This window comes from Hyperolius riggenbachi, chromosome 1, assembly GCF_040937935.1.
Source record: "Hyperolius riggenbachi isolate aHypRig1 chromosome 1, aHypRig1.pri, whole genome shotgun sequence".
Lineage (NCBI taxonomy): Eukaryota > Metazoa > Chordata > Amphibia > Anura > Hyperoliidae > Hyperolius > Hyperolius riggenbachi.
The window spans coordinates 621,386,040-621,398,116 of record NC_090646.1 but is presented as its reverse complement, the minus strand read 5'-3'; the positions used below and the strand labels follow the sequence as shown (position 1 = coordinate 621,398,116).

At 44.8% G+C, this 12,077-nt stretch overlaps 1 protein-coding gene across 2 annotated transcripts in view; it reads left to right on the top strand.

Annotated features, from left to right (window-relative positions):
* Positions 1 to 12,077, top strand: part of PRKAA1 (protein kinase AMP-activated catalytic subunit alpha 1) — a 55,380-nt gene that overhangs the window by 31,137 nt on the left and 12,166 nt on the right. For both annotated transcript variants that reach the window (XM_068250894.1, XM_068250903.1), the window contains exons 2-5: positions 48 to 189; positions 4,051 to 4,144; positions 6,410 to 6,554; positions 6,649 to 6,736. In XM_068250894.1, coding sequence (XP_068106995.1) covers positions 48 to 189; positions 4,051 to 4,144; positions 6,410 to 6,554; positions 6,649 to 6,736 — 469 coding nt within the window. The remainder of the gene's footprint in view (positions 1 to 47; positions 190 to 4,050; positions 4,145 to 6,409; positions 6,555 to 6,648; positions 6,737 to 12,077) is intronic.

Genomic DNA, 12,077 nt, shown 5'->3' with positions numbered 1-12,077 from the left:
AGATTTGTCTTATGTTAATCAATCATTTTTTTTTTTCCCTCTACCAGTTGGCAAACATGAATTAACGGGCCACAAAGTAGCTGTGAAGATCCTGAACCGACACAAGATTCGGAGCCTGGATGTGGTGGGGAAGATTCGACGGGAGATTCAGAATCTCAAACTGTTCAGACATCCCCACATTATCAAGCTGTAAGTATTCTTACAGCTCAAAATTTGTCACCATAGATTTCAGTGTTCTCAGATTAGTAATTTGGAAAGTGCAGGTTGCTCAATGTCATTACTAATCTCCCAGCACAACTTGCTGGCAGTTGCGCCACTTTGTGTTGTAATATTTGCTTTAGGTTGTTTTGAACTTTCATGTTGCGTGTTTTATCTGTCCTAACTTACAGAATACAAAGACTGGGCTGCGGAGACTGGTTTGTGTTCATGTCTATTCTTCACAACACACACTTGTGTTCATAAATGCTGCTTTGTATTCATCCCAGGTCTCGTTCAGCAGGCTGCTAGACAACTGTATAGGGCAGTCATTTTATTTATTGTATTTATAAAGCGCCAACATATTACGCAGCGCTGAACATTAGTTTAGATTACAGACAATATTTAGGGGTGACGAACAGCAATATGACAATACAGGAATACAAGAAAGACCAGATCATGCAGCACAGTATGAGTACAAGGTAATGCTTAGTCAGTCACTGGAGGGGAGCATGGCGATTAGGCAAGTAAGGTTCACTCAGATGCATAGCATGGGTGCACAGTAATGGAGGTGCATGATCAGGTAGGACACAGGAGGACCCTGCCCAAAGGCTTACAATCTAGAGGGAGAGGTAGGAACACGAAAGGTAGGGGACCAGAGTTCAGCTGTGGGTTTAGAGCACTTGTGAGGGGTGGTAGGCCAGAGTGAAAATGAGTTTTGAGGGCCTTCTTGAAGATTTTGAAAGTGGGGGCTGCCTAGAGGTAGGAAGTTCAATGGAGTTGGAGCAGCTCGTGAGAAGTCCTGGGGGCATGCATGGGAGTGGGTGATGCGGGGGGGGGGGGGGGGGGGAAGTAAGACAAAGTTCATTGGAGGAGTGGAGTGAGTGGCTAGGTGTGTACCCCTGAGTAAGATTGGAAATGTAGGTTGGACAAGTTTTGTGGACAGATTTGTAGGGCAGACACTGTATCGTGAATCTGATTCTGGACTGGATAGGAAGCCAGTGGAGGGATTCAGAGGGGAGCCACCCTGGTGGAATGATGGGAGTGGATAATTCTGGCTGCCGCATTCATGATAGACTGCAGCGGGGCAATTTGCGTCATAGGGAGACCAGACAGAAGGGCATTGCAGTAGTCAAGGAGGGGAATTATGAGGGCATGGATGAGGAGTTTGGTGGTGGCAGAGGTCAGGAAAGGGCGAATCTTACAGATGTTACAAAGGTGGGAGTTGCATGACTTTGAGGTTTTGGATGTGGGGAGTGAAGGAGAGTGCGGAGTCCAGGGTGACACCCAGACAATGGGCTTGAGAGGTAGGGCAAATGGTAGTGTGGTTAACAGGTACATGCACATCTGGGAGGTCCAGGGATGACCGGGGTGGGAAAATCATAAATTGAGTTTTTTCTAGATTTAGTTTCAGGAAACTAGCGGACATCCAGGAGGAGATGGCTTGTAGGCAGGAGACCTTGTCCATGATAGTGGTGGATATGTTGGGTGTGGAGGTAGATCTGGGTGTCATCTGCATCCAGATGATCGTTAAAACCCATGGAGGAGATAACCTTGCCAATGGAGGATGTGTATAGGGTGAACAGTAGGGGGGCCAAGGACCAAGCTTTGGGGGACTCCCACCGAGGGTAATAAAGCTTCCTCCATGCTAGACACACAGAACATTTATATGGTTCTTTTCTCCTGGCAGACTAAAAGTGCCAAATCTGCAGCCACTAGGGTATGCTCTATAGGCAGTAGCACCAAATAGGTGCTTCCTTACTGAACAGGAAGAGCTGAGATTCAAACCCTGGTCTGCTGTGTCAGAGGTGGAGCCCTTAAAGGAATCCAAAGATTAACACTTTGGCACAAAATAAACCTATCCCCCGATAGATTTTGCAAAATAAATACTATACCTGGTATTTGCGCTGCTCTGGTGTGCCTTTTTTTTTTTTCTTTTGGTTTGTTAAAACTCCAACCAAAACACAGTTCGTAAAAAAAGCATATTTAGTGGGCAGTGAGCAAAATGAAATCACAATTTCTAAAAAACCTCTTATGACTAACAAATATAGGTTTTTTTTTTTTGTTTTTGTTTTTTTTTTGTGTAGTCTTACATTAGCAGCTCCTTCCCATCTCCTCTCTCTGTGCTGCTGAAAGTATACAGAACAGGAAAGCAGAGCCAGAAGGGGGTAGGCTTGGGTTTGAAAAGACATCAGAGAAGACACTCTGCTATGATTCCTGAGCAAAGCCAGACTGAATACTCAGTCGGGGATTTTATCAGCACTGATAAGCAGGCTGAGAAGTGAAGGATGAAACGGAGAGCAGAATAGATGTTTTCTCTGTTGCCACTGATATATATGGTAAAATACATGAGGGTGCTTCGTCTCTGGTTCACTTTAACCAGTACTCTATCCAGCCACTGCCTAGCTTGATGCATACGCTAGGATTGTCCAGAAAGTAATAGCCATTGGATTTTAAATGAGACTTAGAGACTGAAGCAAGTCTAAGGCCCCGTTCACAGTTGCGTTTTGGCATGCAAACGGATCGGATCAGGACCTGATCCGGATCGGAACCGTACGGTTCCGATCCTGATCCGGTCCGTTTGCATCAGGCATGCATCAGGCTGCCATCCGGATCCGTGGGGTAAAAAATAAACCATTACCATAAAATTGTTGGGGTCCACAGAAGGTGCACCTGTAGAATCAGGTCCTCTGCTGTTTAGGCCTCACCTCCACCTCCGACATACTGCCAAACAGCTCCAGCATGTCACTGCAGCTCCACTCCAGATATGCTGGGCCCATGTGTCCCCATCCGAAATGGCCGCTATAAATACGCATAGGAAGTTGGGTAGAACGTCCGGTGTTTGTCTCCAGTGTGTTCTGTGCTTTCCGTTCCCCATTGGTTTCTATATCCGGATGGTGCAGTCAGGATCCGGTCCGGGTGCGTGGGCCGGATGATCCGGACCCAAAAAATAGCGCATGTTGGAAAAGCCTCAGGTCCGGATCCGATCCGGCTCCGTTCTGTACGGAATGTACGCATGTGAACGTCCGCATAGACTTTGCATTGCTATGCGGAATGTTCCGTTTGTACAGTATACGGTGCGGATCCAGACAGGGAATGCTAATGTGAACCAGGTTCACTTTTTTTTTAACTTGTAGCCATGTTAATCATTAAGCCCTACTAAACCACCGATATCCTGCGGCAAAATGAGGAGTTTATACCCCCAAATCCCCTCTCCTGTGTCCTGGGAGCGCTTCCTCATAGAGGCAGAGCTTATGACTGTAGCTCTGCCTCTTGGCGTGTCAATCCCTGCTGATTGCCGCCTCTCAATCTTCCTTCAGAGGGGTGGGGGAGAGGCGGAGATCCGCCGGCAGATTGCCGCACATGGAGGCAGAGCTGCAGCTGAAAGCTCTGCCTCCATGAGCAGCAAAATCCATGACCAAGAAAGTCATGGATTTTGCAGGGGGGTTTTGGGGGCTATAAACCCCTCGTTTTGCCATGGGACAGCGGCGGTTTAGCAGGGCTTGTGATTAACATGGCTATAAGTTAAAGTGAATTTAGACTCTCTTCAGAGTCTCTTTAATGCTCAGCCCTTTTGAGTAGCCTTATGCCTGGTGCACACCATGCAAGTCTACCTTAGATTGGTGAGTCAAATCGATAATTTCTGACAGGACCCTCCTACCACAGCTCCCAATAGGGGAGATCTGTGGAAGAAGCGATATCCTATAGGTGTCCTATATTTTATATACAGGATTCCTTTGATTCAGGGCTTCTAGCTTTGTAATCTGAGTACATCTTAAAAAAAATCTTCCATTCCTAGCTGTGCTGTTAATAAGCATTCTGACCTCCACTGCAGTGTTACTCCTCTTCCCTCAGGTACCAGGTGATCAGCACGCCGACTGATATCTTCATGGTGATGGAATATGTCTCTGGTGGAGAACTCTTTGATTACATTTGTAAGAATGGCAAGGTAAGCCTGTTCTGACTGTACTGTGCCCATTTATTTCCTCATATAAATATCCAGAATCTCCTGTGCAACTGCATGTACAGAATAGTTGTGGTTTTTGGGAAATTCCTGTGGGCGTTAAGGGAAGAGCATTTATGTGAGGTGAGCTTTATAGTGTACAACCTCTGCTTCTTTCTAATGCTGAAGCACAAGTCACAGCTTGCCATGCTAGCAAGTGACTCTGGTGTATACCAAGGTAGAGTTCAAACCAGACTTCTGTGTTGTGGTCATTGATGCCAAATTCTGTCCAGAACAAACAAACTTCCTTAGTGTCTTTTTTTTTTTTTTTTTTTTTTTTTTTTTCCCCCCCCACCTTTCCCTTAGGTTCTGTGACGTCTTAATACTACCCCCCCCCCCCCCCCCCAAAAAAAAGTGGTCTGCTACTGTGCTGGGTCACGACACTGGAATGAGATTCATTCTTTCACAGCATGTAGGCAGGGGGCGTGGCCAGGGAGACAGCTGCCCAATGGAAGCTCTGGAAACCCTATAGGAACGCCTCTGGTTGGCCTTTGAACAAGGAATCCACATGTTTACCTCTGAGATGGAGACAAACAGTATGAGGCTAATCTCAGGGGGCTATAGTGCAGAGAGCGGTGGTGTGGGGACAGAGGCATGTCATGAGGCAGAGAACATGCCTCTGTCCCATCTGCCCCCCCAGAAAAACCTCTGGTTCTCTTTAATTTCTTAGCTTTTGAAATATAAAAATAACTTTCAGGTTCGCATCAGCTCAGAATTCATAGCATCCCATTGGCCATTCCTACTTGCCATCAACCTGGGAAGGCGTATTGGGCCATTTCCAAAACTGGGATCAGTCCTGCTGCATGATCAAAGCACACCAAATTGGGAACCACTTGGTTGAAGAGGTGGCCAATGTATTGCAATGGCCCAGACCTCAACTCTCATTGCTGTGGTAGGATCCCAAGAAAAGTGCAAAAAGAAAAATGCCTGCAAACTTGTTACCTGATACTGAGCCAGCCCTAACGCAGTGTGCGAGGTTTTGCTCTGTTAGAAAGTCCCAGTGTATCTCTTCTCAGAGGAGTTCTCTTGGCCAGTCTATACTCACTGGATTGCATGACTTCTTTGCTATGGAAGTTGGCTCTGCACTGTCACCTAGACTATGTGAAGGAGTATACTATATAGTCTCTCTACTGTCTCTTCTGCCTCTGCATAGTAAGGAGGGAGATCAGAAGCTGCAGTAATCTCTTGATTGATCCATAACCTTTTCACCTCATGTAAAGCTGGGAGTTAATGCAATAAATCGGTCAGGAGAGATTACTGCTAATTACAGAGAATTGCATAGGGAGAAAAAGCAGGAGGCACCTACTGTCTCAAGGGTCTGCTTCTATACCGGGATATCTGGCTTGAATATATAGAAGTAACCATACACAGTATTGGCTTGGAGTATCACCTGCACACTACATCTCCTCCTTATACAATATCTTAAAATGGGGACTGAGATCCATAATGAAAGTATACTGCAATATTGATTTGGAGCCCCTTTTATTTTAATCCAGTTTATGTGCCTCTTCAAAGAAACTTGAATTGAAAGATTGATCTATCTGTGCCATACAAGCTGTGTATCTAAGTGACAGTCGATGCAATCCTGTGAGGAATAAAATGTTAGATATTTAAAAAGCGGGAAGCCTCGTGGATAGTGCAGAGACCTTCCAGATCGTCCTTGAGCTCACTGCTGCTGGGCAGGACCCTCTTCTTTCTGGCCATGCTTATTTCTGTGTATGACTCTCTACATTCAGATGTTAGTATGGTCCATGCATGCCTGGTAGAATGAGGCCACACCTGCATGGAGGAAAAGCCATGCTTTAGCGGTTTAGTCCAACTGGGCATGCTTGCTGTTCTCGTGCATGCCTTCTACTGGGGTCAGTGCTGGTTCTAGACTTTTTGCTGCCTGAGGCAGACTTTTATAGTAACAGAGGCTGGGCATTATATGCAGACCCAGCCTCTGTGTGCTAATAGGATTCTTAGAACTCACCTCTGGTTCTCTTTTAATGTTGACTTTATGCCTTTCATGATACTTGAATGTCAATTTTTACAGTGGAAGCTTATCTGTGCTGATGGGTTACTTATGGAAACATTTTAGAACCACTCTAACCAGTGCAAACTTTTCTCTATTCTCACCACTTTGTAGATCTTTGGTATTATCTGCATGTTCCACTTGGCTATGTGGGTTAGTCATGTTACTCTATTTCCATTCTTGGTGTCTTGTTGCAGTTGGATGAGAAGGAATCTCGGCGGTTATTCCAGCAGATTCTGTCAGGGGTGGACTATTGTCACAGGCACATGGTGGTCCACAGAGACCTGAAACCTGAGAACGTTCTTCTGGATGCTCATATGAATGCCAAGATCGCAGACTTTGGTAAGGATCTGTGCAGCATTTTGATGACCTTCTGCATGTAGTTCGCTCTATGGCTCTTTTTCTAAATGGACTATTGACCTCTGCACCATTTTAGGGCTCTCCAACATGATGGCTGATGGGGAGTTTTTAAGGACCAGTTGTGGCTCTCCCAATTATGCTGCGCCGGAGGTCATTTCAGGAAGGTAATCTCTATCTTTTAAAAGTTTTCTCCCAGTTTGTCAGTGTAAGCATGCAGCTTCATTTGTAGACAATATTTCTATCGTAAAGCCCTAAAGCTTTATGATAGTGGTGGATTAGTGGTTGGTAGTGGCAGGAAGTTATCTGCATTAGAAGGTGCCTATAGCATTTATCGAGACAAGTGCAGAGTATCCAGCCCAGTTTACATGTTAGATGCTGGCACTAAATGTTTAAAAAGGGACACCTACAGTGTGTGTGTGTGCTTACCGCACCTCCCGTGCACTGGTACTTACCAAACACACAGGAGATACTCACTTCCCAAACAGTTCTCTGCTGCTTATATAAAGCCTGCAGGCTGCTTGTAAGCCAATCAAGAAGTGCACATACACATGACACCTAGTCTGCAGTGATTAATTCAAACAGAAGCTGAGCTACTCAGCTAGTAATTGGAGAGGGTTTCAGTTGCACCCTCAGTCTTCCAGTATGTCCTCTTGGGCATCTTGCAACCACACTCCCTGGGAACCCTATATAACATAAGTGTAGTTGCAAGGCACTCAGGAGGTAAAGAACGGGGCAATTACCAGATGACGGAGAGTGACGCCAGGGCACAGGGGGTGCGGTAAGTATCCGTACAATTACCCAAACACAGAGGAATCTTTGTTTTAAAATATATCTAGCGCTAAAAGATCCTTTAAAGCAGGGGTGCCTACACTTTTTTTTGGGTTGCAAGCTACTTCAAAAACTGGCAAGGCCATGAGAAAAACACAGACACAGTTTTTGCTTTGCGCTGTGTGGGACAGTCATCTGTGGCAGTAGGGAGGGAGAATTAACACTGAGCTGGGTTGAAAAAAAAAGGGCAGAAGTGAGGTCACTCACCATACAGAAATAGTAAAGTTTGAAACCAGCATTAATTCATGCTTTTAATTAATTATATTTAATATTGCACTTCTAGATATTACAGTGAATACTAAAAACCGAATAGGTAGGCTAAGCATTTTCTCATTGGATTTTTAGTTTAGTCAATATGGAGTCATCCCACCTTTAACTTGAAGTGCCCCAAAGTATATGGAGAGATCCTCAAACATTCTGGGGTGTGGCCTCCTTATATTTTTTTATTTTTTTTTATCCCTGCCACAGATGGCGGCTGAAGGATTCCTCAGTTTTTATAATCTAAAGCTCATTCCAACTGTCATCAGACAAACTGAGTGCTAGCATTGGCAGAGGGGGCTGCAGATTATAAATTAAAAATGCCAGAGGAATCCTTAGTCTTCAGCCTTTCTCTTGCTGGACTGATTGGAAAAACTGCCCCAGAATGCACCACAGTACGGTCTCTGCACAGTTGCACTAAGGGCCCGTTTCCACTAGGAGCGGTGCAATGCGGCTGTGAAACACATGCACACCAGTGGAAGAGTTCCCACTGCGTGCATGTTGTGCGGAGCGGTGTGATCTGAAAATCTGCAGCATGCTGCAGATTATCGCACGGCCGCATCTGCCCACAGCCGCGTCCCATCTCCCCCACGGACTTCCACATCGGGACGTAGCCGCATTCACATCATTTACAAGTGGAAACCCGCCCTAAGTGTTTTAGAATCAAATGATTGAACCATGATTTATGTACAGCATGAAAACTGAGATGTTCCCCCCCCCCCCCTCCCCCCCTTTTTTTTCTCTTTCCCACTTTAACCACTTCCCGACCGCCGTATTGACAATTGGCGGCCGGGAAGTGGACCCCGCAAGGACCGCCGTATTGACAAATGGCCTTGTAGCGGCATGGGCGGAGCGATCGCGCCATCCGTGACGCGATCCGGCGCCTGTCTCCGCTCACCCGCCGCAACATCCCGCCGGCCATACGGAAGCGCCGGCGGGATGTTAACCCGACCCATAATGTTTACAAAGTGTATTATACAGGCTGCCTCCTGCCCTGGTGGTCCCAGTGTCCGAGGGACCACCAGGGCAGGCTGCAGCCACCCTATGTCGCACCCAAGCACACTGATTTCTCCCCCCCCCCCCTGCCCCAGATCGCACACTTGTGAAAAAAAATAAAAACTTCTATGAACTCACCATACTCCTAACGGAATACCTTGGGGTTTCTTCTTTCTAAAATGGGGTCATTAGTGGGGTTCCTATACTGCCCTGGCATTTCAAAAAGGTTAAACCAGTCATATGCAGCACTACCCAAATGGTTACTTTAAAAACAGAATCTAGCTACTGTGCTACTACTTACAGGAATTAGCGTTATAACAGCAAAGCATCCCTCTGACTCAAAGGGAACCTGAGATGAGAGAAGTCTCAGGTTCCATACTTACCTGGGGCTTTTCTTTACACCCCAGGTGAAACTAAACTAATAAAAAACAATTGTACATATTCAAAAAAAAAATAAAAAAAAAAAAAAAATATATATATATATATATATATATATATATATATATATATATATATATATATATATATATATATATATATATATATATATATATATATATATATATATATATATATATATATATATATATATATATATATATATATATATATATATATATATATATATATATATATATATATATATATATATATATATATATATATATATATAGTTTGATTTTATATTTAAATCTACTTGTTTAAGTTTTGTTTTTTTCACGACACTCATTGAAGTATGTCAGAGCTAAAAATCTATGAACCATTGACCCTTTTATCTCTTTCCTGCTCTCAGAAGCCATTTTCTGCTAGGAAAGTGTTTTATAGTTGTAATTTCCTATTAGCGAGGGTCACACTGTAGTCTGACCCAGTCCTGCCTCAGACAGGAACTGCCACTTACATACCTGATTAACTCTTTGGGCTGGTGCACACCAGAGCTGTTCTGCAGCGTTTTTTTTAAAACGCTTGCAGGGGGAAAACCGCTTGGCTAATGAAAATGAATGGGCTGGTGCACACCAGAGCGGCTTGTTTTTTCCCCAAACGCAAACTCAGGGCTGCAGCATTTTTGGGGGATTTCTGAGGAGTTTCTGCCTCAATGTTAAAGGGAAGGTTCAGGGACGCTGTAAAAAATAAAAATCCAAATCCACTTACCTGGGGCTTCCTCCAGCCCGTGGCAGGCAGGAGGTGCCCTCGGCGCGGCTCTGCAGGCTCCCGGTCTCCTCCGGTGGCGCGCCCGACCTGGCCAGGCCGGCTGCCAGGTCGGGCTCTTCTGCACTCCAATGTGCGTCTCACTAGTGCGCGCTGACGTCATAGGACGTCCTCCGAGCTGTTCTGCGCATGCTCAGTAGTTCTGCGCCGTACAGCCCGGAGGACGTCCGATGACGTCAGCGCGTACCAGTGAGACGCACATTGGAGCGCAGAAGAGCCCGACCTGGCAGCCGGCCTGGCCAGGTCGGGCGCGCCACCGGAGGAGACCGGGAGCCTGCAGAGCCGCGCCGAGGGCACCTCCTGCCTGCCACGGGCTGGAGGAAGCCCCAGGTAAGTAGATTTGCATTTTTATTTTTTTCACAGCGTCCCTGAACCTTCCCTTTAGTATAGGAAAAATGCAAAAAGCTCTGAAAAATGCCATATCAGAGCAGTTTTCCAGGCATTTTTGTTATAGAAGCTGTTCAGTAATAGCGTTACTGTAACAATATTTGTAATCTGCTACACAAAACACTCCCAAAAACGCTAGGCATGTTTAGAAAACCTCTCTAAACCGGTTTGAGGATCTGCTAGATGTTTTTGGTGTGCACTCGGCCTTCCAGGCAAAGAAAAAAAAAAATCAAAGAAAAAAAACAGCCTAGTTACTTGTGTATTAGGCACTGTACATACACGTCTATCTCAGTCATACTTTATCGCGCATGCCTGGGCCAGCCAGGCACCCTCCTGTCCCTGGTACTACTGCGCAAGTGCAGAACGCTCCCAGCTGCGGAAGTGAGGGCGCCTTGCAACGAAGTGGGACTTGGCCAGGCTCTCAGGCTGAATTACAGGGGACTAGAGCCACCCAGGGAGCCAGCGAGGGACGAGTGGCCTTAAAGGGGCTAAAGGAAGCCCCAGGTAAGTATGGTAGTTGAGACTTCTGTCAGGTACACTTTAAAAAAAAAAAAGAACCTGAGCTAAAGTCAAAATAACCATATACAGGTCATACTTCCTGTGTAGTCTACTTCTCAATCTCCTCTCCTGCATCCCATTTCTCCACTGATCAATGGAATTCTCAGTCCTCCATTTTAAAAAACAGCCATTACCCCATAACCGCTTCCTGATCAGCACACTGTTCAACTGTAATATCGCCCACTTGAGCTATAGGGAAACATGGACATTACCTTGCACATTCAGTTGTAACTGACAGCTGCTGATATATAACTGACAGCAACTGGTATATTTTAGTTCTGACAAAATCTTGTCAGAACTGGAAGGGATTAGAAGAACATGGTGAGCTGAGAGGAACTGACGGTGAGGTATGTGTAAAAATACACCCCAAAACACATTATACTACTTCTCCTGAGTACGGCGATACCACATGTGTGGCACTTTTTTGCACCCTAACTGCGCTAAGGGGCCCAAAGTCCAATGAGTACCTTTAGGATTTCACAGGTCATTTTGAGAAATTTCGTTTCAAGACTACTCCTCACGGTTTAGGGCCCCTAAAATGCCAGGACAGTATAGGAACCCCACAAATGACTCCATTTTAGAAAGACACCCCAAGGTATTCTGTTAGTAGTACGGTCAGTTCATAGAAGATTTTATTTTTTGTCACAAGTTTGTGAAAAAAAAATAAAAATCATTTTCCGCTAACTTGTGACAAAAAAAATCTTCTATGAACTCACCGTACTAACGGAATACCTTGGGGTGTCTTCTTTCTAAAGAAGACCATAGTTGCACCATAGTTTGTAAACGCTATAACTTTTACCCAAACCAATAAATATACACTGAATGGGTTTTTTTTTAATCAAAAACGTTTGTCCACATTTTTCGCGCTGCATGTATACAGAAATTTTACTTTATTTGAAAAATGTCAGCACAGAAAGTAAAAAAAATCACTTTTTTGCCAAAAATCATGTCTTTTTTGATGAATATAATAAAAAGTAAAAATCGCAGGAGCAATCAAATAGCATCAAAAGAAAGCTTTATTAGTGACAAAAGGGGCCAAAATTCATTTAGGTGGTAGGTTGTATGAGCGAGCAATAAACCGTGAAAGCTGCAGTGGTCTAAATGGAAAAAAAGTGGCCGGTCCTTAAGGGGGGTAAAGCCCACGGTCCTCAAGTGGTTAAGTTGTTTCATCCAGCATTAAGACTGTTCTGGTGTTTGCTCTTGCCAACTGCTCCACTTTGTCATTTCTTTTCAGTAATAAAATTATTGAAACAGGAAATGGAGCAAATGGAG